The 26171-nt window shown below is 44.1% G+C and overlaps 1 protein-coding gene and 1 pseudogene across 1 annotated transcript in view; one reads left to right on the forward strand and one right to left on the reverse strand.

Annotated features, from left to right (window-relative positions):
* The window catches only part of WWTR1 (WW domain containing transcription regulator 1), a 129381-nt gene extending 116964 nt beyond the window's left edge, over window positions 1–12417 (reverse strand). The window contains exons 1-2 of the mRNA XM_007188119.3: window positions 12132–12417; window positions 11269–11702 (exon numbers count right to left, since the gene is read on the reverse strand). Coding sequence (XP_007188181.1) covers window positions 11269–11699 — 431 coding nt within the window. The 5' untranslated portion in view covers window positions 11700–11702; window positions 12132–12417. The remainder of the gene's footprint in view (window positions 1–11268; window positions 11703–12131) is intronic.
* Window positions 12418–20356: 7939 nt separating this feature from the next.
* Window positions 20357–21204, forward strand: LOC103005386 (60S ribosomal protein L7-like; annotated as a pseudogene).
* Window positions 21205–26171: the final 4967 nt, after the last annotated feature.

Here is a 26171-nt window from a genome sequence, read left to right on the forward strand (position 1 = left end):
TAGGGGATCAGTTTAAGAAATTCATTGTACAGCCATACAATCGAATACTATGTAGTCCTTAAAGAAATAAAGCAGATATTTATGTACAGAAGAGGAATAAACACCAAGATATACTAAATGACAAAAGGAAGGTACAGAAGAGTGTGTACCATTTGTACTGTATTGAAAATAGTCTAGGTGGAAATACACATTTAATTTACATATACATATGCATACTTGTACTCACATAGAGTTTCTCTGGAAAGACAAAAGAAACTGGTATGCTGGAGAGGGTACCAGAGGACTAGAGGGAGGGTAAAAGAGACTTCTCACAGTACATGCTTTGGTACTATTCAAACTTTTGTCATTCACATGTATTTATTACCTATTTGAAAATTTTTTTTTAATGTGAAGTCATCTGAAAACATTAACATGTGATTCAGCATCATGAGTGAGTGTGAAAAGGCTCCCAGGGGGTTTCACTAAGAGTTTCGGAAGGATTCCCCTGAGAGGGAGGCCACGGGCTGCTCAGGGCCTAGGTGGGCTTCGGTGGATTAACTGTGGTTCCAGAATCTCAATTTTGTCTGTGCCCAGGTGACCAGCCTCATCCAAAACCTACAAGAGTATTCTGGGAACAACCAGACCTGCAAGCTATTCATTTACAAGCAGAGATGGCAGATTCAGTGGGGATGGGCCTGAGTCGAGGGCAGCCTCATACCCCACGAACTTGGAGAGCAAAGACCACCCACTATGGTGGAACTGCACAGGCTAAATTAAATATATGACCAATGAATGGATCTATGGATGGACAGAGGAATGGCTGCTTTGCTAGGAAAGCACTATCATTTCAGACCCATACGTTAGTATAAAGTGCTTAGTTCCCTAAAGAACTAGGAAGACCTCAACATAAGGGACAATGGTGGGGTCTTATGCTACATTCAGATAACTCTAGGATTGGTGGATCTCAATGAAGGGATGAGGAAGCTGGCATTTACTAGTGAAAGGTCCGTGTACCCATCCTAGCTGCGGTTCTAAAGCCTCAATGGGATGCATGGTCATCTAACAACCAATACTTATCTTCAAGCTAAGTCAGGCCAGGTTCTTCTTGGCCTCAAAAATAGACCCTTAGCATTTCTGCTTCTGCACTTCTCTTCCTATCCCCTCTTTCCTGGAAGGCCCTTTTGCTCACCTGCCCACATCCTTCCCATTTTTCAAGACTCCATTTATGCCCAACCACCTTTACAGAGACTTCTCTGAACACCCACCCTTCATCTATCTTCCTCTCCACTGCATTTAGTACGTGGAGCTAGGATTCTAAACTTTCAATCCAGGATGCGCACAGACCTGATGGAACTACATTCCTGAACACGGCAGATTCCTATGAAGAATTCCAGGGTGCAAGCTTGCAAAGATTTAAAAGAAAATATTATGGGATTCCTTCCTTATCAAGCACCTACCTATGTGCCAGGCACTGTGCTCAGGTTATACAATGACAAGCAAGAAAAACATCATTCTTGCCCTCATGGAGGTTACAGTGTAGTAAGAAAGAGAAATAAATCAACAGTAATATGGGGAATTCCCTGGCAGTTCAGTGGTTAGGACTCTGGGCTTCCACTGCAGGGGGTGTGGGTTCGATCCCTGGTCAGGGAACCAAGATCCCACATGCCGAACGGTGCGGCCAAAAAAAAACCACACAACGATAGTATTATAGCAGCAGTGCTATGTCTGCGGAGACACAGAGGGCTGTGGGAGAACCTAGCAGGAGCATCTAAGCCAGCGCGGGGGCTGTGAGTCAGGCGAAAACCCCTGCAGGGCTGGCATCTAAGGTGATGCCTAAAGGTAGTGTAGGCATTAACCGGGCAAAAAGCAGGGAAATAATATTCCAGGCACAGGTAGCTGCTTGTGCCAAGTTCCTGAGGCCAGGAGTACAGCCAATGGGAGAAACCAAAAGACGGTCAGCCCGGCTGCAAGTTTCAGACCTATAACCATAATAGAAATGACAGCCTTATTGTGACACACCTCAAAGTGCTTCCAACCCAGGAGAGCAGCTGCACACAGGTCAGAAGGAGGCTATTTAGGCTGGTTTTGTCTGTATTCCCCATGTCTCTCCAGCTAGACTGTCAGCTGCCTGAGGTCCGAAAAGCTGCCACATTTCTCCCATCCCGGCGCAGTGCACTGTGCTGGCACACAAGAAAAGTGCAATGATTTTTTGTTGTAAATGCTGAAACGGCTAAAGACCTTTAAGGTGGCACAAAGGAAGGCCCTGGGAGAGCACAGCCCCCATCGCCATCTCAACCAGGAACAAGACAGGAGTAAGTAAACTTTCAGGGCTGCTCACTGTGCCAGGCACAGAGCAAAGCACTTCGCATATATTCCTGATTTCCTTCGCATATATTCCTGATTTCCTTCGCATATATTCCTGATTTCGCTTCATCTAACAGCAAACATCGTTTTTCCCTTTATCATCTGCTGGGTCTAGATGGAACATTAACTAAAATCTAGAAGTCCAGGAGGAAGTGTATGCAAATAAAGAATATGTTGAAGGAAATTCAGAAGATTTGCCATTAAGTCTACTTCTTATCCTGACTTTTCTGGAGAATTTTTGGTTAAGATTTTAGCAATTACTGTGTTCGTTTCTAAAGCAAATAACCCAAAACAGATTAGCAGATGCAAACTGGTATCTATAGAATGGATAAACAACAAGGTCCTACTGTATAGCACAGGGAACTATATTTAATATCCTGTGATAAACCCTAATGGAAAAGAACATGAAAAAGAATATATATATATATATATATATATATATATATATATGTATAACTGAGTCACTTTGCTGTACAGCATTAATTAACACAACATTGCAATTCAACTATACTTCAATAAAAATTTTTTTAAAAAGAAAGAAAAGAAAAGAACCCAAAACAAGAAAAACACAAGCAGTTCCCAAAGAGGATCTCCTTAGTAACATAAGCTCCAGGCTTCAGTTACTGAGCTAAGGCTACGAGATCCCTCCCATGCCCCACACACCTACCCAAATCTACCACTCCATCTTCCCTTGCCTCTTTGCTTGCTTTCTCCTGTGGTTTTTATAACTTCCCCTTTCCCCCAATTTAGAAAGAAATATGTTTATTATGCGACATTTGGAACATACAGAAAGGCAAAAAGTAGACAAGAAAAATCTCCATAATCCCACAAATGACCATCGAACACAGTTTGGTATGTAACCCTCTATCAGACAGACACACACATACTTTTTAAAATAAAATCAGGATTATGACCCTTTCACAATGTACCACAATTATTGGGTTTTTATGTGTTATATCCCACTTGTCTGATATTTAGGGCCATTTCTTATCTCTAAGCATTGGTAACTGACTGTTAAAAAAAGAAATATAAATGAAAACGTAATACATCTATACAAAGCACACTGAAAAGAAAAACTATAACTTGATTTAAACATGAAACTCTCAACTAGAGAAATAACAATGGAAGTCACAAAAACGCTTCCCAAAGTCTACAGGACATTCCTAGGTGGACAGTATGAGATAATAGTTGGAATAAAAATGTTCAAAAGTCAAATACGCTTGTGAAATATTGGCTTAAAAATAAACTAGTTTTGTAACAAGTGACTCTGGAGTCTTGAACGTGTATTGTGAAATTCCAAGAGAGGGATAGAGCCTGCAACATATCCCAAATCTATTGGTCCAGGAACCTTTTGTTCACAAAGTATCTGAGTGGACTAGGGTTCCAAGAAATACACTTTGGAAAACATTGCTCTGCTGATATTTCAATGCACAAAAACATTCAGAGTCCCCCACAGACCAGCGGAAGGGCCATCCCCTCAGACTTTCCCCTTCAATAAAAAGTTTATTACTTCAGTCCTCAGTCTTCCAAATCACCTTTTAAAAAAAAATTATCCCCTGGATTGGTGGATTCCTTTACTTCCACCATCCTCTCCTATGGTTAGATATTTCATTGAGGGAGGACGGGAAAGGCAGAGATGATAAGTAAGGGTGTAATTCCTACATGTCTCAATTTGTCAACAAACAAAAACTGACACTGAGTCAACCCTTTAAGCAATCTATTTCTAATCAATCTCTGCAATTATAAAGACAATGAGAAGTAACCTTTTTTCCTGTAAGCTACTTTACTAACATCTAACTAACCCTCTCAACAAGTCCTCAGCAACATACCCAATCCTGACATAAATTAGGTCATCCGCCCTCCATGTCACATTTGTGTGCCCTGTAAAATGATATGGATTTATTAATGGTGAAAATCTCAATGAGAAGAAAAAATAGTCATTGTACATATACTATCCATTTCTGGTTTGTTTCATCATTTCTCTCTCTCTCCAGCACTGAGAGCTCCAAATTTGATCACCCAGACTGAGTTTAGAAGCAAACTCTAATGCTCCATCCACCACTCCAAAGTTATCTGGTCACCAAGGATACCTAGTTACAGGGCCTAATTATGGGCATGTAACTGACATGAGGCAGCACAGTACAAGGGCAGAAGTACAGGTTTGAGAATCACATAATTCTAATCCCATCTCTGCCACTCGCCTGTTATGTGACCCTGGGCCATTTACTCAACCTTATTGTGCCTCAGTTTCCTCAACAGTAAAATGAGAAAATAATATGTACCTGTTCACAGGTCACTGTGAGGGTTAAAAGAATGTGTGAAAAGCACCTAGGGTCATGAATAAAGTTTCCTTACACATGTGTCAGGAGTGTGTTCCATGGGTCATTCTGGTGCTGCCTCTCCAGGAAGTACTGACTTACAGCTCCCTGCCTCCTCTGGAATACAGCAGGTAATCAACCAATGTCAATTACCTCCCCTCTTCCTCTCACCCCACTTTTCAATCTCACTCCCCCTCCCACACACAAAAGGGCCTCCACTAGTAGCTACAAGCCAGATTCCAAAAATCAGAAAGTAGACCCTCCTCAGAAGAGGTTAGATATCCTCTGCCCAAGATGCTGCAGCAAAAGGACATCCGTGGTGGGCATTCCTATTTACGTTTTTTAACAGGAAAGTTGATTCTCAGTCTTTATTTACAAATTTAAAAACCAGCTTGCAATTCCAGATACAGGCTTCATTCAGCACCAAACTATAACCGAGAGTCAAAATTAGTTTATCCTGGGCTTCCCTGGTGGCACAGTGGTTGAGAATCTGCCTGCCAATGCAGGGAACACGGGTTCGAGCCCTGGTCTGGGAAGATCCCACATGCCGCGGAGCAACTGGGCCCGTGAGCCACAATTACTGAGCCTGCGCGTCTGGAGCCTGTGCTCCGCAACAAGAGAGGCTGCGATAGTGAGAGGCCCGCGCACCACGATGAAGAGTGGCCCCCGCTTGCTACAACTAGAGAAAGCCCTCGCACAGAAACGAAGACCCAACACAGCCATAAATTTAAAAAAAAAAAAAAAAAAAAATTAGTTTATCCTACTAGCAAGGTCTCTGCATCTGATTTTGGCCAGGTAGACAGCATATGCATGTAGGGAGGCAAGGGGAAGCAAGAACAAACTTGTACTGAAAGTCTACTATGTACCAGACACTTCAAATATGTTATCTAATCTTTAGAAATACCATGAAATAGGACTTCCCTGGTGGTGCAGTGGTTAAGAATCCTCGTGCCAATGCAGGGGACACAGATTCCGTCCCTGGTCTGGGAAGATCCCACATGCCGTGGAGCAACTAAGCCCGTGCTCCACAACTACTGAGCCTTTGCTCTAGAGCCTGCGAGCCACAACTACTGAGCCCATGTGCCACAACTACTGAAGCCCGCGTGCCTAGAGCCCGTGCTCCACAATGAGAGAAGCCACTGCAATGAGAAGCCCGTGCACCACAACCAAGGGTAGCCCCTGCTCACCACAACTAGAGAAAGCCCGCCCGCAGTAACAAAAGACCCAACGCAGCCAAAAATAAATAAATTTAATAAATAAATAAATAAATAATAAAAGCAATCTCTCTTTAAAAAAAAAAAAAGAATCCGCCTGCCAATTCAGGGGACACGGGTTCGATCTCTGGTCCGGGAAGATCCCACATACCTCAGAGCAACTAAGCCCGTGCGCTACAACTACTGAAGCCCATGCGCCAAGAGCCTGTGCTCCGCAACAAGAGGAGCCACCGCAATGAGAAGCCCACATACCACAACCAAGAGTAGCCCCCGCTCGATGCAACTAGAGAAAGCCCATGTGCAGCAACGAAGACCCAACACAGCCAAAAATTAATTAATTAATTTAAAAAAAAAAAAAAAGTTTCTCAAGTATGTACTCCAGCAAAATGAGGGCATAAACCAAAAAAGAGGAAGACAAACAAACAGCACTCCTAGCCATGGAAAGAAGTAAAGAGAAGCCCTAGGATGACAGCTCTGTTGTAGATCTAGAGAGCAACAAGAATGGAACAGAAAGATGAGGGAATCTGGACATAAAAGCTTAAGTAAAGGAGATCTGATAGAACCCAGGGGACTGAGAACCTGGAAAATTTTGAGATCATAATAAAGGCAAATAGTATATAAACATATAAAAAGGTAATTAGAGGGGCTTCCCTGGTGGCGCAGTGGTTGAGAATCTGTCTGCCAATGCAGGGGACACGGGTTCGAGCCCTGGTCTGGGAGGATCCCACATGCCGCGGAGCAACTAAGCCCGTGAGCCACAACTACTGAGCCTGCGCGTCTGGAGCCTGTGCTCCACAACGGGAGAGGCCACGACAGTGAGAGGCCTGCACACCGCGATGAAGAGTGGTCCCCGCTTGCCGCAACCGGAGAAAGCCCTTGCACAGAAACGAAGATCCAACACAGCCAAAAATAAATAAATAAATAAATAAAAATTAAAAAAAAAAAAAAGGCAATTAGAAATAATAGGAAAAAATGTTTAAGAAAGTCAAGATCCAAAGATGAAGAAACTAAAAGGTAACACAAATTTTAACAACTGATGAAGAGTGAAAAGAAAGAATCCCTATGACTTTGGGGCTGGATATATCCTCCTTTGAGTGTCCCAGGAGTCCTGACACCAGACACAATGTGCAAGTCTAAGATCCAATGTTAATACACAAGGCAATAAATTATATTAAGTGTTGCCTCCAGTTTTTCAACTTCAAGAATAATTTATGAATAAAAAAGTCAATTTGGGGACAAAGCACAAAACCGTTATTGGTTATGGGTTCAGAGCTTTGGAATATTAAGGTGTCACTAACAAAAAGCAAATTGTGGACCGGATAGCCACCCAAACCTCCTTGACTTACAAAACGGGGAGTCAGAAATACTGTAAAGGGGCTTCGCTGGTGGCTCAGTGGTTAAGAATCCGCCTGTCAGTGCAGGGGACATGGGTTCGAGCCCTGGTCTGGGAAGATCCCAAACGCGGCGGAGCAACCAAGCCCGTGCGCCACAACTACTGAGCCCGCACGCCTAGAGCCCGTGCTCCGCAACAAGAGAAGCCACCACAGTAAGACGCCTGCACATCGCAACAAAGAGTAGGTCCCCACTCGTGGCAACTAGAGAAAGCCCACAAGCAGTAACAAAGACCCAACGCAGACAAAAATAAATAAATAAATAAATTTATTTATTTTTTAAAAAATAAAATAAAAATAAAAAATTGAAAGGTTCCCTCTGTGAGCCTTGAGAAGGTGAAGGAAACCATTGTGTTTCAACAAAAGTCCTTTTATACTATTGGGTTTGTTACCAACTGCACAGATCACTTTGACAAAAATGATTTTCTACCACACATTTCAGAAAAGGCAAAACACTAAAATTATTACTAAAAATTGGGAGTGGCAGCAAATGTTATAGTTGGAATTATATTTAAGAATGGGGATAATTTTTCTTATAGAATATGTTATTCAAATAAAAATTTTCTACAAGAATGGAAAGTTCTACTGAATCCAGATCACTTTCTTCTTTATAATTCTCTATTTTCTGGTCTATGTACACCAAACATGTATTCCATTTATAACCAGAAATTTTTTTTTAATTTTAATGTGATCAGTGTTCAAAGTCAGTGTGCCAGTTGCTAAGAGCCCAACACCTACACACCCCAGCCTGATTTATGAGCTGTAGAGAACAGCAGGAACAATGCAGTCAGTCTTCAGAGGCCATGCATTTTAACATTCTATCCTCCCCATTGTTAAATGCTACCCTAACACCACAGGGAAGGTGTGAATGCTTAGAAAAGGTGCCCTGCAACAGGTACCAGAAAGTGATTACACCATATACCTAGGAACAATCTTGCCTGAGAAAATGACAAAAAGGTTTTTTAAAGCTTCTTAGATGTCCAGGCTTTGTATCCCATAAAGCTCATTGTTCAGCTGGGGAAGTGACATGAGGATAAAGGTGGGAGTGGGGAAAACGGAAAACTGCTCCCTAAGTAGATGACAACAGATTAGAGGGCCAGTCCAGGGTCCACCATTAAATAACCACAAATGGCATTCCCAAAGTCACGTCAATACCCTTCCCTGGCCTCAGTTTTCTAACCTTCCCCCCCAGAAAATGACCTTGTCAATTATAAAATACTTTGATTTCTGATTTATAAAGCCCTCAACTCCTGACAAAATCAAGAATAGGATTCTACTGCTAGCCCCATTTCACAGATGTTGGGGCAAAGTCATGGGTAGATTTTATGAAAATGAATTCAGGGTTAGTTGCCACCATTTTCCAAGCTTCTACTTAAATCCACCAAAATACATTGCTTTTTGAGGCTGTGTAACAAAGTGTGGCATATAACATTTATCTTATTCCAACTTTAAACAAAGCTCCAAAAGAAATTCAGAGAACTCTTGGCAGATTGCTTATCTCAAAAAACAAAAGTCACACTGACTTAATTTCTTAAATTCCCTTAGCTACTTGGCCAAAAAATTTCCAGGGATAGCATCAGATCAAGCCTACAGGCCTACTGCTTACACGTGTTTCCAGTTGTTGTCTTTACTGACTATCCAAAGTGAAATGAAGAGGCACCCAGCTTTGGACTGAGGAGAGGCTTTTAGTTGGGGGATGAGGCAAATGGAGCATATCAACTTTCTCTAAACCCAAGGCTAACTTCCATTTTTAACCTAGTTTCACAAACATATTTTAGAGCTACTCCAATCATTCAAAGCCTGTATAAAAGGGAACTCTTTTGTTTTATTTCTGTTTATGGATCTTTTCCCCCTAGCTTTCCTCAGATATTAGACAAGCCCAGCTCTTATTTCATATTTTTAACAACCAGCTATACCAATCATACATTATATATATTTGTGTGTGTGTATTTATAAACACAATTTAAAAACCATTTGGGACCAAAAATAACCTCCAAAATTATTAGAAATTATTGGGTCTTTTTCTACTTGTATGTACTACTAAGTCCATTTCTATAAAAGTCACAGTAAGATATTCAAAACTGCATTTACCTAAGTAAAGCAATACAAGATGCTACTTTGGATCTTCATGTAGTATACAGACTAATGTCATCCTTTGGAACAATATCATCACACTTAGAAAAATGTCATGCTATTACATCACATACTTGAATTCCACCAACCATTTAGAAATCAAAGCACTGGACTTCCCTGGTGGCGCAGTGGTTAAGAATCCTCCTGCCAATGCAGGGGACACAGGTTCCATCCCTGGTCTGGTAAGATCCCACATGCCACGGAGCAACTAAGCCCGTGAGCCACAACTACTGAGTCTATGTGCTACAACTACTGAAGCCCGCGCACCTAGAGCCCGTGCTCTGCAAGAAAGACAAGCCACTGCAACGAGAAGCCCGCGCACCACAACGAAGAGTAGCCCCAGCTCGCCGCAACTAGAGAAAAGCCTGTGCGCAGCAACGAAGACCCAATGCAGCCAAAAATAAATAAATTAATTAAAAAAAAAAAAAGAAATCAAAGCACTGAGTACGTGTCCACACTATCACTCAAAAACCAGGAGAAGACCAGTTGTGGACTAAAATGACCATCAAGTCTGTTTTAGGACAAGGGCTTCTCAGCAATGCATCAACCCCAGCAAAAAAATAAAGCACTCCTCCTTGCACAAGACATGAACAGCTTTGGGATGGGAAAGGAATAATTGGCCACCAGTATGAGTCAAAGGGTTGGCTATTATAAGCCTCATCCCTCATTGTGTATTTGTTATTAGGGTCCTCTCACAGCCATCAAAGTATCAAATATTAGTGCCAAAGAAAGGCTTGATTACCTTTTTAAAATAGCACATAACATCTTAAAGTCTAAACTAAAGCTACTCAATCAAAGAAATATGGGCTTTAAAATAAATTCCAAGGCAAGTTCTTAGAGGAGGAGTTTCCCTCCATGGCAGTGAAGAGCCAGCCAGGGCAGGCAATCCTGGACCAAGTGGTCCAGCTGGCACGACTTCAATCCAGGCCATTGATAGCCTGACCCCCCATGACCTCACTAATTACATTTCAAGTTCCAGCTTGGCTTCTCCTCCAGAATATAATTATTTTAGGGTACCACAATTGAAACAGCCTTCTTTATGCCTATGAATATATTTTCCTATACAGTCTAATTCCACTCAAATGTAAACTTCATTACATCAAGAAGCTGGAACAAAGGGAAGGGAAGAATGACAAAGCAGGCTCCTGATTCGATGGTATTTTAGGTTACCAAGGGCGACATAATAAAACTCCGACCCAATTTCCACACAATTGATTTGTCTAGCTTTAACTACTTCACCAGGCAGTTACTAATTACATCACAGGTGCTGAGTGGTCATCACGTCATCAGTAAGGCCTACCAGGCAGTGTTCACTTTTCTAGACTGCTTTTCCCAAGAATGGAGAGACTGGAGACCACCTACACTACCAAGAGTCCCTCTCCTCCCCAAGCCTCATATCTGCTCTAGCATTATCTTGGTGTCATATCCCAGTGGACCAGGCTCTGAGTTATCTGACTTAGAGTGGGCAGGGAAGGGAGTAACAGTCCAGGAGTCTGTATCAGTACTCCAGCTTCAGGGTATGGTCACCTATGTGTTTCAGGAGAATTCTCCCAGAAGTTTTTTTTTTTTTTTCTTGTACCTCTACGAGTTTCCATGTCCCGAATCTCTTGTGACTTCCAGGGCCCTGGAAGAACTTCACCAGACTCAGTTTCTCTGATCCCTTACAATTCCGGCACCCAGAGACTCACTCCCTACTTCCAGCCTCCCAGATCTCTGGGAAACAACCGTGGAAGGTGACACATCACCTCTCTCTCTCTCTCTCTCTCTCTCTCACACACACACACACACACACACGCACACACCCAAGAACAAGCGTGCACGCCCTGGGTATCGTGACTCTGTGTCCCCCCTAGTTCCAGGCTGACTTACTTGAGGAAGTACCTCTGGCCAGTGGCCGTGAAGGTCATCTCCCAGCCCGGGGGCAGCGGCAGCTCGTCGGTCACGTCGTAGGACTGCTGTCGGAGGTGCGCGTGCTGCTGCGCCGGGCTGCCCGCAGCGCCCGCGCCGGTGCCCAGCTGCAGAGACGCGGGCGACGAGTGCGAGCGGACGTGCTGGGCGCCGCCGGCCAGTCGGGGCCCCGGGTGACCACCGGACGAGTCGGTGCTCGACTGGCGCGAGTGCGAGCCGGAGTCAGGCTCCTTGAAGAACGACTCGGGCAGGATCTTCTTCCGCCACGAGCTGGGTTTGGGGTTCATCACCGAGTTGAAGAGGGCTTCGAGGTCCGTGTCTAGGTCTTGAGTGACGTGGATCACTTGCTGCCCGGGTGGCGGGAGCGGAGGGGGCGCCGAGGCCGGATTCATCTTCTGCAAGGAGAAAGGAGGTCAGATTAGCCTTTTATTGAGGGTCGGAGAGGGGGGATACGGGGGGTGGGGGAGAGAATAGAGAGAAAAAGCAAAAGAGACAGATAGGTGTCTGCCTCGGGATCCCAGACACCCAGCAGTTAAGACCAGCCGGATGGGGGGAGGGGTCCCTCCTGGCCTCGAGAATTATGCAACTTTCTTGAAGCCAAGAAGTTACCAGGAAAGGGGGGATGGGGTGGCTGCTGGGAGTTAACTGCACTGGAGACGCGGCTGAACTGCTGGTGGCAAAGGACAGGTCGAAACTTTCCAGGGCAGTCAGCCCCCCAGAGTCTCAACCCGAGCCAACTCCAAGACATCTCAACTCCGGAAGCCCGAGGAGCCGGGCGCCCTGGAGTGGTGTCCGGTGAGCGGGCGCGCGCCAGCGGGCACTACCTGGGCGCGCAGCGAAGCCGAGTCTGGGCGTGCGGCGGCCGCCGTCCCGCCCGAACTCGCCGTCGGGCCTGGGTCGCTAGGGTGCGTCCCGAGCTTGCAGCGCTGGAGCCGGGGCCCGGCTGGCAAATCCTGACCCGACTCGGTGCCTGGCAGCCGAGGGGCTTCTGCTCTCACATCCCCCGAACTGGCCTCAGGCGCTCGCGCTCCGCGAGGAGGCAGAGGAGAAGCAGACAGCGCGGCCGCCGCAGCTCCCGGACTGTCCCATAAACAAAGTTTGGAGCAAACTCCCACTCCCAGGAAAGAGGCGGGGCCGAAAGTTGAGCTGTTGAATTATGCATGACCTCCAAGTCCCCAGCCTGCCTGCCCCCGCTCGTCCCTCCCCTTCCTCCTCCTCTTCCTCCTCCTCCTCCTCCTCCTCCTCCCACCCCCGGCTCCAGAAAACCCTGGGCGTGCTGGGTACTTTGCAGGGTAAGAGGAGACGGGTGCCCTCCACCCACTCCTCCTGGTCGCGCGGACCTCTCCCGCGGAGCCCTGGATCTGCATTCCTTTGAGTTTACCACGGACTTGGGGCGGGATCAAAGGGAAAGTGGCCCGAGCCTGTTTAATCAAGGACTTGTGGACCGAAACCAAGGCTGGGGGCGGCGGAGGGCACTAGGGTGAGGGGCCCAGACCGAGTAAGGGCTGGTCCTGGGCGCCGCGCCCTCCCTTAGTGCCGGGTGCCGAGGCCGGGAGCGCCGGAGCGCTGCACTGATCCGTGATTCTGCCTGAGGGCGGGCCCGGGTGCGCCCCGGCGCGGGGAGACACCAGCGAGGCCAGCCTTTCCACGGGAGGCTACTTAGCGCTTGTGACCATATTTGGTCTGGCGAGGAGGCATCTCGGCTGTTTGGCTTTCAATTGTCTGCTCGTGCGCAGACGGTGCCCAGAAAGTGCCTCTGTCGCTAGGGATGCGGCTTCGCCAACTGGTTCATTGTAAACAACTTTCAAACCATTTATCAATACTTGTTTTCCTCTCCAGGGTGACTCAGGTCACTAGGGGTCGAGAAGAAACCTGGTCAAAGCTTGGGCGCAGGAAAGGGACAGCGATCGTGCCCCCCTCTCCCGCGACATCCGCGCGGGTAGTGGGAGGATTGGAATGTCCCTGACGCCCTCCAGAGAGCCTGGAGCCGGGATGGAACCGGAACAGGTGGCTGGGAGCAGAGAGGGTGCGCCAGTGACCCGGAAAAAACCACCCACCCTCCCACCGACTGGATCTAGGCGAGGGGTGGAGACCCCCTGCTAGATCTAGACTGGCAAGACAGCTGCGGGAAGTAGGAGGCGGCCTGGTCCTCCGGAGCAGCTCAATTCCTTCTTTCCCTTGTCCCTTCTCCACTGGGGGGAAGGGGAGAGTGGCTGCGAGGTAAGTCAGGCTTCAGAAAGTCCCTACCCGACCCCATCTAATTCAAACATAAGTTTATGGAATAAGTCATATGAGGCGATATATGTAAAGCACTTTGAAGACATACCTCTTTGTTAAATAAAATAGACCTCTTTGTTAAATAAAATAGAATTGTATCAAGTGCAAGTATTGTGCCTTCACAGTTTTATAAGGGTGGAACAAAGTCAAAATTAAAATCTGGAGTTGCTTTGAAGGAGTAAAGTTTATGGGAAAGACAAAGCCACCCTACAGTTTTGCTTTGGAAAAGGTAAGAGTATTTGGGGCACATTCCCTGAATGGCTTCTCCCTGGCTGTGCCCAAAATAGAGCAGAGGCCACCTAAGTGAGCCTGCCCCCCATTATCTGTGTTTGAAGGTGTGCTCTGATTCCAAACTCCCCACAGACGGGAAAATCAAGACTGCCTGAGACAAAAAGACAGTCATGTGGATCACTGTCAAAGGTGAGCAGAGCATGGCTCCTTCAGGAGACTCTGGAACTATCTCCCATCAGCGAGTCCTCTGCCCATAGGACCAGCAGAGGGAAGGGGAAGCTGCTACAGGTCACCCCATGGGAAATAGCATCTTTACAAGCTATCGTCAGAAGCCACCACAGTTGCAACAATGGGGAAATTAGCTCTGGAACTAGAGGAAGTGACTGGGACCGAAAGGTTACTAATTCAGAAGCCACTTGACGATGAACAGATGGAACCTTGAGGCCAGCCCAACTCCAGGAAGGTCCTCACCCAGGAAGGAGGGTCTTGCTTTGTAAAGAGTTCCCGGCTGCTGCACAGGGGAAGATGCTGAGGGAGCCATGAGATTAATCAGTTAGGGAGAATCAGGATTGAGGTTGGGTGGGCAAGGATGCCATCATTCCTTGCCAAACTTCAAGACATAGATAGTGGAGGACAAAGGAGATGCCTGAAATGGAAATTGCTCTGATCACGTGATAGCTCTAAGGGAAAACTCCCAGTTCCCAAACAGTCTATAAGATATGATAGTGGATGAGGATGGCCAAGGAGATTTGCTTCAGTGCTTCAAACAATAGTTTCAGATTAAATAACATTTACAGGTGCCTTGTGTCTATCAGGTACTGCCCATAAGAGGCAGTATGGTGTAACAGGTAAGTGTATAATGAATCTCTGGAGGAAAATACCTGAGGCAAGATACTGAAACTCTCTATTCCTGAGTTTTCTCCTTTGTAAATTAGAAACAATAACAGTACCCACCTCACAGGATTTTAGATTAAAACAAATTACAGTCGGCCCTTTGTATCCTTGGGTTCCACATCCACTGTGGATTTAAAAAAAAAAAAAAAATATTCCAGAAAGTTCCAAAAAGCAAAACTTGAATTTGTGGCACACTGACAACTGTTTACATAGCATTTAATTGTATTAGTTATTATAAGAAATGTAGAGCTGATTTAAAGTATATGGGAGGATGTGTGTAGGTTATATTTAAATACTACGCCGTTTTATATAAGGGACTTGAACATCCTCAGATTTTGGTTGGGGGGGCGGGGTGTCCTAGAACCAACCCCCTGCTGACACTGAGGAACGACTATATACAAATTTTATCTGTTCCCACTGATTTAGAACACAAGCTTTGAAATGCCTAGCTCTACTCTCTACACTGGGCAAGTAATTTAACCTCCCTTAAATCACAGATTATTCATTTACAAATTGGAGATAACAGTGTGGTAGGCTGTGACACTGCTGGCCTTCAATGGACCACCTTTCTTTTGGTCACACCCTTATGGAGTCCCTCCCACTTAAATCTGGACTGGACCAGTGACTTGCCTTCGCCTGGAAAATGCAGCCCTGCATCTGTGCTTGTTCCCTCTTTTAACCCCAAGGGAGGTGTGGAAGTTTCTGCTTCTGTACTTTTGGGAGATCTGAGCCCCTAGGGAAGAAGTGCAACTACTTTGCTGGGGAAACCACGTGCAGAGGAAGAGGCCCTGAGATAGGTGGAGACAGGGAGAACTCCAGCCTTCCAGCACCGGAGCTGAGCCCAGCCCACAGCCGGCCCAACAGCCGACTGCAAGGGCATCAGTAACCAGCATCAAGACCAATAGAACCAGAGCCCAGCCCAGCCCAGCCCAGATTGTAGAACAAATAAAATGAATATTGTTTTAAGCTACTAAATTTTGAAATTTTTTTTTTAAATGCAGAATGGGCATTCTAAAGATGAAATAAGAAATTACAAATAAAGTTCTTAACACAAATTCTGTTACATGCTAAAGTATTTAATAAATAATGGCTGTGATTTGGGCTGAGACCCATAAAATAGATAATAGACAAATATTTTACAGGTAAGGAGACTGGCCCAGTGAGTTTTAAAGTACAGGACTATCTCACTTTGTAGCACTTCACAGATACTGCGTTTTTTTTTTTTTTACAAATTGAAGGTTTGTGGCAACCCTGCATCATGCAACACTACCAGCTCCATTTTCCCAACAGCATTTGCTCAGATCGTGTCTCCCTCATAGTTTGGTAATTCTCACAATATTTCAAACTTTTTTCTTATTGTATTTGCTAATGGTGATCTGTGATTAGGGATCTTTGATGTTACTACTGCAAAAAGTTTACAACTCACTGAAGGCTCAGGTGATGGTTAGCATTTTTTAGCAATAAAGTATTTTTTAATTAAGGTATATACATTGTCTTTTTTTTAAACATAATGCGATTGCACATTTAACAAACTACAGTACAGTGTAAACATAACTTTTATATGCACGGGGAAACCAAAAAAATTCGAGTGACTCACTTTATTGCAATATTCGCTTTATTGCAGTGGTCTGGAACTAAACTGGCAATATCTCCGAGGTATGCCTGTATTTTGTCCAAATACGTGAAATGAATTCTTGGGGGGAAAAAAAAGCTGGGACTTAGCCCAGGGTTTGTAATCCTAGATCGGAGTGCTTTTTTCTACTCTCCCCTCCTTTGAGCCAGGAGTTGCTCCCTGGTTTTGTCATTTTTAATCAGTGAGATACTTACTGCCTACCTATCTCATAGAGAAGAAACTCCACAATTTTTATAAGATAATCAATTGAGACTACACTCCTGCCGATATGTAAATCTTTGTACTTGCAAAGACTTTGCACCGGAAGCTGATCTCCAGCCTCCAAAGCCTCCCCTCAACACTCTTCCTACTGAAAGCTTCCCTGAGTCATCCATCTCTCCACCCTATCTGTCCATATCCAATCAACGGCAAGGACTGTCAATTCTTCCTTCTGACGTCCCTCAAGCCCATCCTTCCTTTCCCACTCCCACAACAGGACCTTATCTTCAAAGCCTTGCAGTGGCCTCCTAATTGGTTTCTCTCCCTCCAGTCCCTCATTTCTGGCCTCCCGTTTTCATGTCATTCCCTGGCTCACAAGCTTTGAACAACTACCCACAAGAATAAAAGTCAGAGCTATCAATCCAGCACCCAAGGACTCCCAACAAACTGCCATCTTCACAGCTTTCTGACCTTAGTTTTTACACAGATGTGTCCCTCATCCACTCCAGCTAGGCTCTGACCCAAGCACATTTGGCCTAGTCCTTCACTACACCTATCTCTTTGTTTGAACCCTGCTCAAAACTGCCCTCCATACTCCATCGTCAAACCTTCATCCATCCCTCCTTTCCCTTAAAATCAGGTTGTTCTTGTCTTTTTCACTCCCTTGACACATAATCAAACGTAACACTGCTTTATATTATATTTTAACTTTTACCTCACTATCTCTTGCCTCGCCAACTGGATTGTAAATAGCTGCAGGGCTAGACACATCTTGCATTCCCTTATGGAATTGCTTCTCTGAAGGCCATAATTCCTTGTTGAGGGAACGATGATCCTCACGTGATTTTGCCTGTTCCTCTTCCAGCACCCACTGGTGTACTCTTAACAGTTTGTAAGGTACCCTCTCGCCATTCACTGTAATTTTGGCACTGCCTATGGACTCAGCTCCTGAAAAGGATTGCAAGCTCTTTGAGGACAAGTCTAAGAGGACTTCATTTTCTTTTTTCTCTTCCCCATGCCTAACAAGGTGTTCTCCACACAGGAGTGTCCAGTACACTAGCCTAGCCCAGTGGCTGTTGCCTGCCATTTTGCCTGAGGAAAGCCACAGGCTGCTTTTCTCAGCTCTGAGTCACTGACTTGGTCTGAGTGAATGATTCCAGCTCAGGTGAATGGTCAGAAACTTGGTGGGGTGAGTGAGTTGTTAAAGGACTCTAGCCCAGAAGCCCTTGGGGCAGAACCTGCCTGGACTTGCTGAACCAGTATGGAGAAAATTCCCAGAGCAGAATCACCATTAGCAACTGAAGAGGAGCAAAACAGACAAGGACTTTGAATAGATAAGGGTTTGAATAATAAAGAGTCCAGAAAACTGTTGAAGAAGATTAGTTCAACAGGAGGCCAAGAGTTGACCAGTTCCTTGACATGGTACTTGTGTATTCATAATTTACCGCATCTCAAGTGCCTACCACAGTGTCCAGCATATGGCAAGTTTACAAATACTTACAATGATTGGTGCTGCCACCCAGTTTTGCATTTACTCTCCCCAGATGCGGGTCTCACTGTCAGGCTTCACTTTGGTGTTCCTCAAAAATGCATCTCTGGTGTGATCATAAGGAAGATAATTTTGATCAAGGTGATGATGACGGTGATGATGGATAGGACTGTGGTCTGCCTAATGTTATCTGTTACTTCAGCAATGCAGTTGCACAAGAGGAAGAAGGAATTTCTGAGATTTAGTCTTTACTTGGGTAACTGTGCACGAGTTGTTTATCCTTTAGTATTTTTACTATACATATGTATTTTTTGGGGGGACTGGAGAAAATAATTTTAAATGGAAAAATTAATTAATTAATTAATATATTTTTAGAAAAGAAAAATATACTTTTGGAAATGCTTAACATGGGAATTCCCTGGAGATCCAGTGGTTAGGGCTCCACGCTTTCACTGCCAACATGTGGGTTCAGTCTCTGGTTGGGGAACTAAGATCCTGCAAGCCACATAGCACGCCCTCCCCACAGAAAAAAAAGGAAAGAAAAAGAAAATGCTTAACAACATAAAGCGTGGTTTGGAGGTTAACTAGAAGCTGTATTGGAAAGTTGCCAGTTGCAGCATAATCTATAGTAGGGGAAAATTGGAAGTTTCTTAAACACTTAACATGAGATTGGTTAAGTATATGTGACGGCTCAATATATCCAGTGAATTTTGGGTAGCTATCTGAAGTAGTACTTATGAAGACAATATATCAATGTGAAAATGTTTTTTTTAATAATTTTTGATGAAAAAAAATCCAGAAGCAAGTATTAATGAATACCATAATTACAACTTTGTTCAAAAACATGGAGGCGGGTGGGAAATGAATAAAAAATAAGATGCTAAAGTAATACCAAAAAATAAAATGTCTATGTAAAAATAAAATACATAGATAAATGTCTCTCTTTATGTACTTAGATCTGTGTAGACCTATAAATGTGTCACATGATAGAGAAATTGAATCATCACCCTCAGAAGCCCAAACCATATTATTAATATTATTTTGGGTGTGATGAAAGAACTAATTAGCAGTGTTTGGGGGGAAATTTCAAGGTGTTCGGTATTATTCATATATTCAAGAAATATATATATGTGTGTTATATATATACGTTTTATATATATGCATATAAATTTGGAAAAAAAAATTTTTTTTATTTGTTTTAAAGAAAAAAAATTGGGGTGCCCACTATGTGCATGACCAGAAGTGGTCTTTCAAGCCGAGCTTGGAAGAGTTTACCACCTGATAGGACATTCATTGGTTGACGATGTCATTCAACTCCTCCCTCTACCCAAATAAGTCCCAGATCTGGTTACACCAGCTGTTCAAGCCACCTTTCTTCCCCTGTCTTATTTGTCATGTTGACAAGAGCCAAGCATATACAAGCTCTACTGTTACCTCTCTCAGAACTGTCCAGACTCAAGTGAGGTTACTTTTCGTGCCTGGTAAAGAAAAGTCAACCGTGGTTTGGAGCCAAGGAGACGAGGAGAGGACCAGCCAAACGGAGACAGGGTGGAGGGAGGGCCCAGGAGGCAAATGCTGCTCCACAAGAGAGCTAACCCTATAGGCATGAGTTCAACTCACACATGCTTAAAAACAACAAAAGTTTCCTTTAAAAATATATATTTGAGGGCTTCCCTGGTGGTGCAGTGGTTAAGAATCCGCCTGCTAATGCAGGGGTCGTGGGTTCGAGCCCTGGTCTGGGAAGATCCCACATGCCGCGGAGCAACTAAGCCCGTGCGCCACAACTACTGAGCCCGCACGCCTAGAGCCCATGCTCCACAACAAGAGAAGCCACCGCAATGAGAAGCCTGCACACCACAACGAAGAGTAGCCCCCCTCGTCGCAATCCCACACGCAGCAACAAAGACCCAACTCAGCAAAAAGTAAATAAATAAATAAATAAAAAGATTGGCTTATAAAAATAAATAAATAAATAAGTAAAAATAAAAATATATATTTGCATATAATCTTGGATCAGAGGGTGAATTTATTCTCATGTAGTGTCTGCCATACAGTAACTCCTAATTTGACCATATGACTGTAGACATTTCCCCCTAGTCAAAATAATTAAAAGTTATTAGTATTTCAATCGTCACAATAAGAGTGAATAATATTTATATAATATTTTACAGACTACAAAACAATTTCACATGTACAGTCACACATGAATCTCACAGTAACTCTGTAAGAATTGGCAGGCAAGCCTTACTGGAACTCCTATTTTACAGATAAGAAAACAAAGGTTCAGATAAATTTGTGTCTTGCCGAAGGTCATTGAGTTGTAACAAAAGAGCCAGAACTCAGCTCTTTCCGGCTGGAACCATGGAGGATGCGGAAGAGAAGAAAAAGAAGGTTCCTGCTGTGCCAGAAACCCTTAAGAAAAAGCAAAAGAATTTCGCAGAGCTTCAGATCAAGCGCCTGAGAAAGAAATTTGCCCAAAAGATGCTTCGAAAGGCGAGGAGGAAGCTTATCTATGAAAAAGCTAAGCACTATCACAGGGAATACAGGCAGGTGTACAGAACTGAAATTCGCATGGCTGGGATGGCAGGAAAAGCTGGCAACTTCTACGTACCCACGGAACCCAAATTGGCGTTTGTCATCAGGATCAGAGGTATCAATGGTGTGAACCCAAAGGTTGGAAAGGTGTTGCAGCTTCTCCGTCTCCCTCAGATTTTCAATGGCACCTTTGTGAAGCTCAACAAGGCTTCAATTAACATGCTGAGAATTGTGGAACCGTACATTGCCTGGAGGTACCCAGACCTGAAGTCAATAAATGAATTGATCTACAAACGTGGTTACGGCAAAATCAACAAGAAGCGAATTGCCCTGACAGATAACGTGTTGATTGCTCCATCTCTTGGCAAATACGGTATTATCTGCATGGAGGATCTGATTCGTGAGATCTATACTGTTGGAAAACGTTTGCATTCAAAGAAGCAAACAACTTCCTGTGGCCCTTCTTGTCTTCTCCATGAGGTGGAATGAAGTAAAAGACCACCCATTTTGTTGAAGGTGGAGATGCTGGCAACAGGGAAGACCAGATCAACAGGCTTATTAGAAGGATGAACTAAGGTATCTACCATGATTATTTCTGTAATCTGGTCAGTTAATAAACAGTGACTGCTTTCAAATTGAAAAAAAAAAAAAAGAGCCAGAACTCAAACTGTCTAGTGCCTCCAGGCTTTCAAATTATACTTATCTTATAACTTCTTAACTGAATCAGAGTCTTAATTGCTTCTTCCTTTGTGAGCATTACAGAATTGTATCTGTTCCTAAAAAAAAAAAAAAAAAGAGAGAGAGAGAGAGAGGATATTTTTAAAGTTATTTTTCCTCCACTGACTTACAGTATCATTTCACAAATGCCTTGTCATCTAATGGCCATTCAATGCACAGAAAATTGAAGTTTAGTTGTCTCTTCCCGCTCATTAAATAAATGAAAAGTCAAATGTGTTGGAGGGAACTTAAAATGCAATCAAGCCCTGATTAATAGAGTGCTTGTGTGTATTAAAGGACCCCTTCTGTGTTGTGAATCATCACTACTAATTAATATGAAACAGGCAGTCCCTGCTTTTTTTTTTTTTTTTAAAGGATTGTAGTCCTAAAGTCGTTTTGTAAATTGGTCATTTGGAACTCAGAATGCATTTTGTTACAGAAAAAATACATCACAAATGATGACTAGGCACTATAGACTAGCCATTTAACTAGGGGCTCTAACAGCCTCAAATCCTTGGGAGCCCCCAAACCTCAGTCTGTCCTGATCCTCAGATTGAGTCTTTCTAGACCCTTCGAGGGCTGGTGTGGGGAAAGAGCTCAGAAAACAGGCAGATTTCTTCCTGCAGCAAGGAGAGGCTCCTACAGGATCAAAGTGTTTCCTGTGAGTCCAGGATTACCTTGTTGGGCAAATTCATATTTTCTATATCATACACTTGCCAGGAGTGGGAGGAAAAGTTAAGACTCCTCTTGGCTGCAGGTAAAAAGTTATGTTGACTTAAGCAAAAGTGAGCAATTACAAGGATACTGCATAGAACCTGAAAAAGTCCACATCCCTCTCTCTCTCTCTTTCTGTCTCCCCTACCCCACTTCTCTCTGCATATCTACTTCATTCTTCTTTCTGCACCCAGCTTTTTCTGCTCTTCAATCCACATGGCACATGGTTGTCTACACCTCACAATTTCACATATTATACAGTTTCTCTTGAAAGAGAAATGGACTTTTGCCTCAAGTCCAAATTCCCAGGGAAAGGTGTCTGATTGGTTTCCATTTGGACTGATCACCTTTAATGGTGGGGAGGAGGGAAAGCAAGGTCAAGAAAAAGTACAATGAGCATGATTCTAAAGGGAAGGCAGGGAGCTCTCAGAAAGAAGGCCCAGGCAGAGAAACTCAGAGATGGAATAGCTGCCTGTGTTCATATGCTTGGCATTTCTTAGCAGGAACAAAAATCTTTTAGCTCTTTACCTTTTAGAAACAAATCACCAACAAAGTACTTAGAGGTATCACATGATGCCCTTACAGCCAAACAATTTTAGGACTACATGGGCACCAACCTAGTGGCTGCACATTGTAGTTCTACTGAATCATCATCTCCCATTTTGGAGGCAAAGATTTCAGGCAAGAGACATTTTGTTGTTCATTCTGTGAATTTCCTCCCACCTGCCATTGTTTTTGTGTTTCACAGGAGAGAAAATAATCTGAAAATATTTGAAAAGGGACTTAGAACACCTTGATGAAATGCCAAAAAGAAAAAAAAGAAAAAAAAAAACTGAAGGAGAAGATCCCTGAGAAGTAGCCACCACCTTACTAAAAAATTCTGTAACTACTGCCTATCAAACGGCCAATCAGGGGCTTCCCTGGTGGCACAGTGGTTAAGAATCCGCCTGCAGAAGACACGGGTTCAAGCCTTGGTCCAGGAAGATCCCACATGCTGCGGAGCAACTAAGCCCGTGTGCCACAACTACTGAAGCCCACGTGCCTAGAGCCTGTGCTCCGCAACAAGGGAAGCCGCCACAATGAGAAGCCTGTGTACCGAAACAAGAGAAAGCCCGCGTGCAGCAATGAAGACCCAACGCAGCCAAAAATAAATAAATAAAATAAATAAATTTAAAAAAAACAAAAAAACTGCCAATCAAGGCTCTTTCTGGTATTGATTGTACAGCCAGGAGCTCCAGGTTAGAGAGGATAATATAATTCAGCCTGGCTAGTAGACATTGTATCAATATCTGTAAAAATAAAACTGGTTATGGTTTTCAAGGGAAAAAACTCCTCGATTTTTAGTTTTCTCTCGCAATTGTTAAAAGACTTGGGACTTCCCTGGTGGTCCAGTAGCTAAGACTCCGAGTTCCCAATGCAGGGGTCCCGGGTTCAATCCCTGGTCAGGGAACTAGATTCCACATGCCACAACTAAGAGTTAGCATGCCGCAACTACAGAGTCCAGGTGCCGCAATTAAAAGGCCCTCATGCCTCAATGAAGATCCTGCACGGGGCAACTAAGACCCTGCTCAGCCAAATAAATAAATATTAAAAAAGACTGCCTTATTCAATTAAGTATGGCAACTTGTACCTTTCAATGAGGAATGACAAAGTTCTTTGTCTGATTCTGATTCAAATACGTCTCAGGTGAGAAATCTATCTCTTCTATCTGCCCTGGAGATAGGTTATATTGAAGTGTCCAAGAGCTGATGCTTCATTACTTTACATCACAAGCTAAGGTCTTAAATTAGAAGTGATGGATCCCATTCTTAGAATAAAATTAGTCACTAATAGAGAGGGGCCCTTTTGGTGAATTCCCTGACAACTCTGGAGCAATAGTTATATTGATTCTTCCACATAAACTCCCTTAGACACTCTACTCACCAAAAAACGTCACAGGGGTTTCAAAACATTTTGTGTTAATGTTTGAACATCACAAGAAATAAGTCTCAGTCTGTTTGGTTGAAAAGACAGACACAACCTGGTGGTAAATTTCATCCTTGCTAATGAATCTTCCTTTGACTTTCTGCGCAGCTTGGCCAAATGAGTTTGGAGACCAAACTTTACAGCCGCCAAAGCAATTTGCTGGTATGGGAGAGACCCAGCCCATTTTCCCTAAAATTACCAAAAGCCTTTTGTGCAGAGTCCAAGTTTTTATCTTTAGTCAGTCTTTTCTGTTTCATCACTGCCAGGGGATTTGTTTTTGTAGGAGAGGCAATAAGAACTCCACATATAGGTATTTTCCTACCCAGACTCATTTACTTGCAAGGGAACCTCTTTGGTGGCCACAAAATCTCACCAAGGAAAATCCCAACCAAGTTTATTACTGGGCCAGTTCCATTAATCTGCAGCTTGGGGCAGCAGAGTGTAGCTGGTCTGGGAACAAGAGTGCTCTTTCTTTTATTTATCACAAATCCATCTGAACTCAAAAGGGCCTCACTTAAATCAGGAATTTCTATTCTTCTGGAAATGTCATTTCATCTGAATTAGCAGTTCTGTGGTTTAAAGGAGACAAACAGGAATCCTACCACTAGAGTCCAATGGCAGGGAAAAGGGAAGCAACCATAAAAGTAATCCAGGGAAAGTTTGGAGGTGAACTTGCCCTCCTGTAAATAGACAAAATAGACCTCTGTTTCCCTAGTACAAGTTCTAGAAGACACTGACGTAACCTGTAACTCCTCTGCAGAGTTAAATGACAGTAAATTGTCCAACAGAGATACCTGTATTTATAGGGTAGGTGTCTGTTTAACCTTCAGGTTTAAACTCTTCATCAAGGAAAAAAACCCCAGAAAAACAGTTGGTTACTTGGAAAAGAACTATTTAGAAGTGTGTTTTGTGGGTCAGTTCAGATCCACCAGGGAGCAGATGCCAAGATGGAATTAGATGAGCAAGAGATGTATTGCAGGAAAGGCCTCTAAAGAATGGAGGGGAGAAGGAAGAAAAGCAGGCAGGATTGCAATGCAGATATGACACCTGTGAATGGAGGAAAGAAGGAAGGAGGATTGGGTGTGAAGAGCTTCAGACTGTAGTGCAACCCTGAGAAGGTCCTGACCCAGCTGATGGGGAACTTCAAGGCAATGCTTGACTGACAGGTGGCCCACATGGGCAGGAAGGGCCCAGCTTTAGCACCCCGCTGAGCCCAATCACTGGCGGGCTGAGGAGAGCATGGCCTTCAGCAGTGAATTTCACAGATGCAGCAGCTGGGGCTGTCAGCTCCCCGCCCTCCTCACAGGAGATTCTCTGTTGAAGGGAGCCCTAAGCAGTGAACCCGCATGGTTTTCACCCTGGTCTACACAGACTGCATCACATGGACAGACTTCTCTATCCATTTTCAGGGTACAGTTCTTCCCAAGTTCCTGTGGACCTCTCCTCTTGAGGGGAAACTTAGAAGAGGGAGTTTAGTGACACAAACCACAGCCCCTATGCTGCAGTTGGTCTTGAGGCCATAACTGGCATTTATCTTCTCTCTCCTCAACTATCCACTCTGAAGACTCCACATCCTACACTATCACCTTTGCAGGAGTTGATGGCTCCCTTACCTGGTAGTGCAACTCAGACCTTCATTCCTAGAGGGCCCAAGCCCTTGGAATCGGACCCTTCTCAGAGTGAGGATGTTGTGTAAGTCCATCCGCAGTTATAACTGAGAAAACGAATGCACAGAGGTACCAAGTAAATCACCTGTTGTGCACATTTCTCCCTCCCCCTTGCCCTCCCAGTGCAATATCAGCCTTAGCTCCTCCCACTGCTCAGGGTCATTGGTTCTGGCCCGGAATGCTGGCAAGTCTTCTCTCCTGTTGGTCCTGGACACAGGTGTCTAAATGCCTGTGTGGCATTCATAGATGATAGTTCAATCATACCATTATGTCACCTAGCGCATACCCTTTGGGGACCTGGACCTCTAACCCTACAGAGCCCAAAGTTGTGAGGATGGGAAGCACAAAATTCCCCAATGGGTCACTAGGAGTGATGTTAAACGGGCCTCCTCTTGTTTCCACCCCTTCGTTCTTGTACCCGTGCATTCTTCCTATAAGTGACATAATATCAAATAAACGTCTCTGGTTTGGTGTATACATTGCACTCTGTAGGATGGCACCTTATCCCTGCAGAGTCTTGCTTACAAGCTGGTGCTTTAGGGGT

This window comes from Balaenoptera acutorostrata, chromosome 4 (assembly GCF_949987535.1).
Source record: "Balaenoptera acutorostrata chromosome 4, mBalAcu1.1, whole genome shotgun sequence".
Taxonomy (NCBI): Eukaryota; Metazoa; Chordata; class Mammalia; order Artiodactyla; family Balaenopteridae; genus Balaenoptera; species Balaenoptera acutorostrata.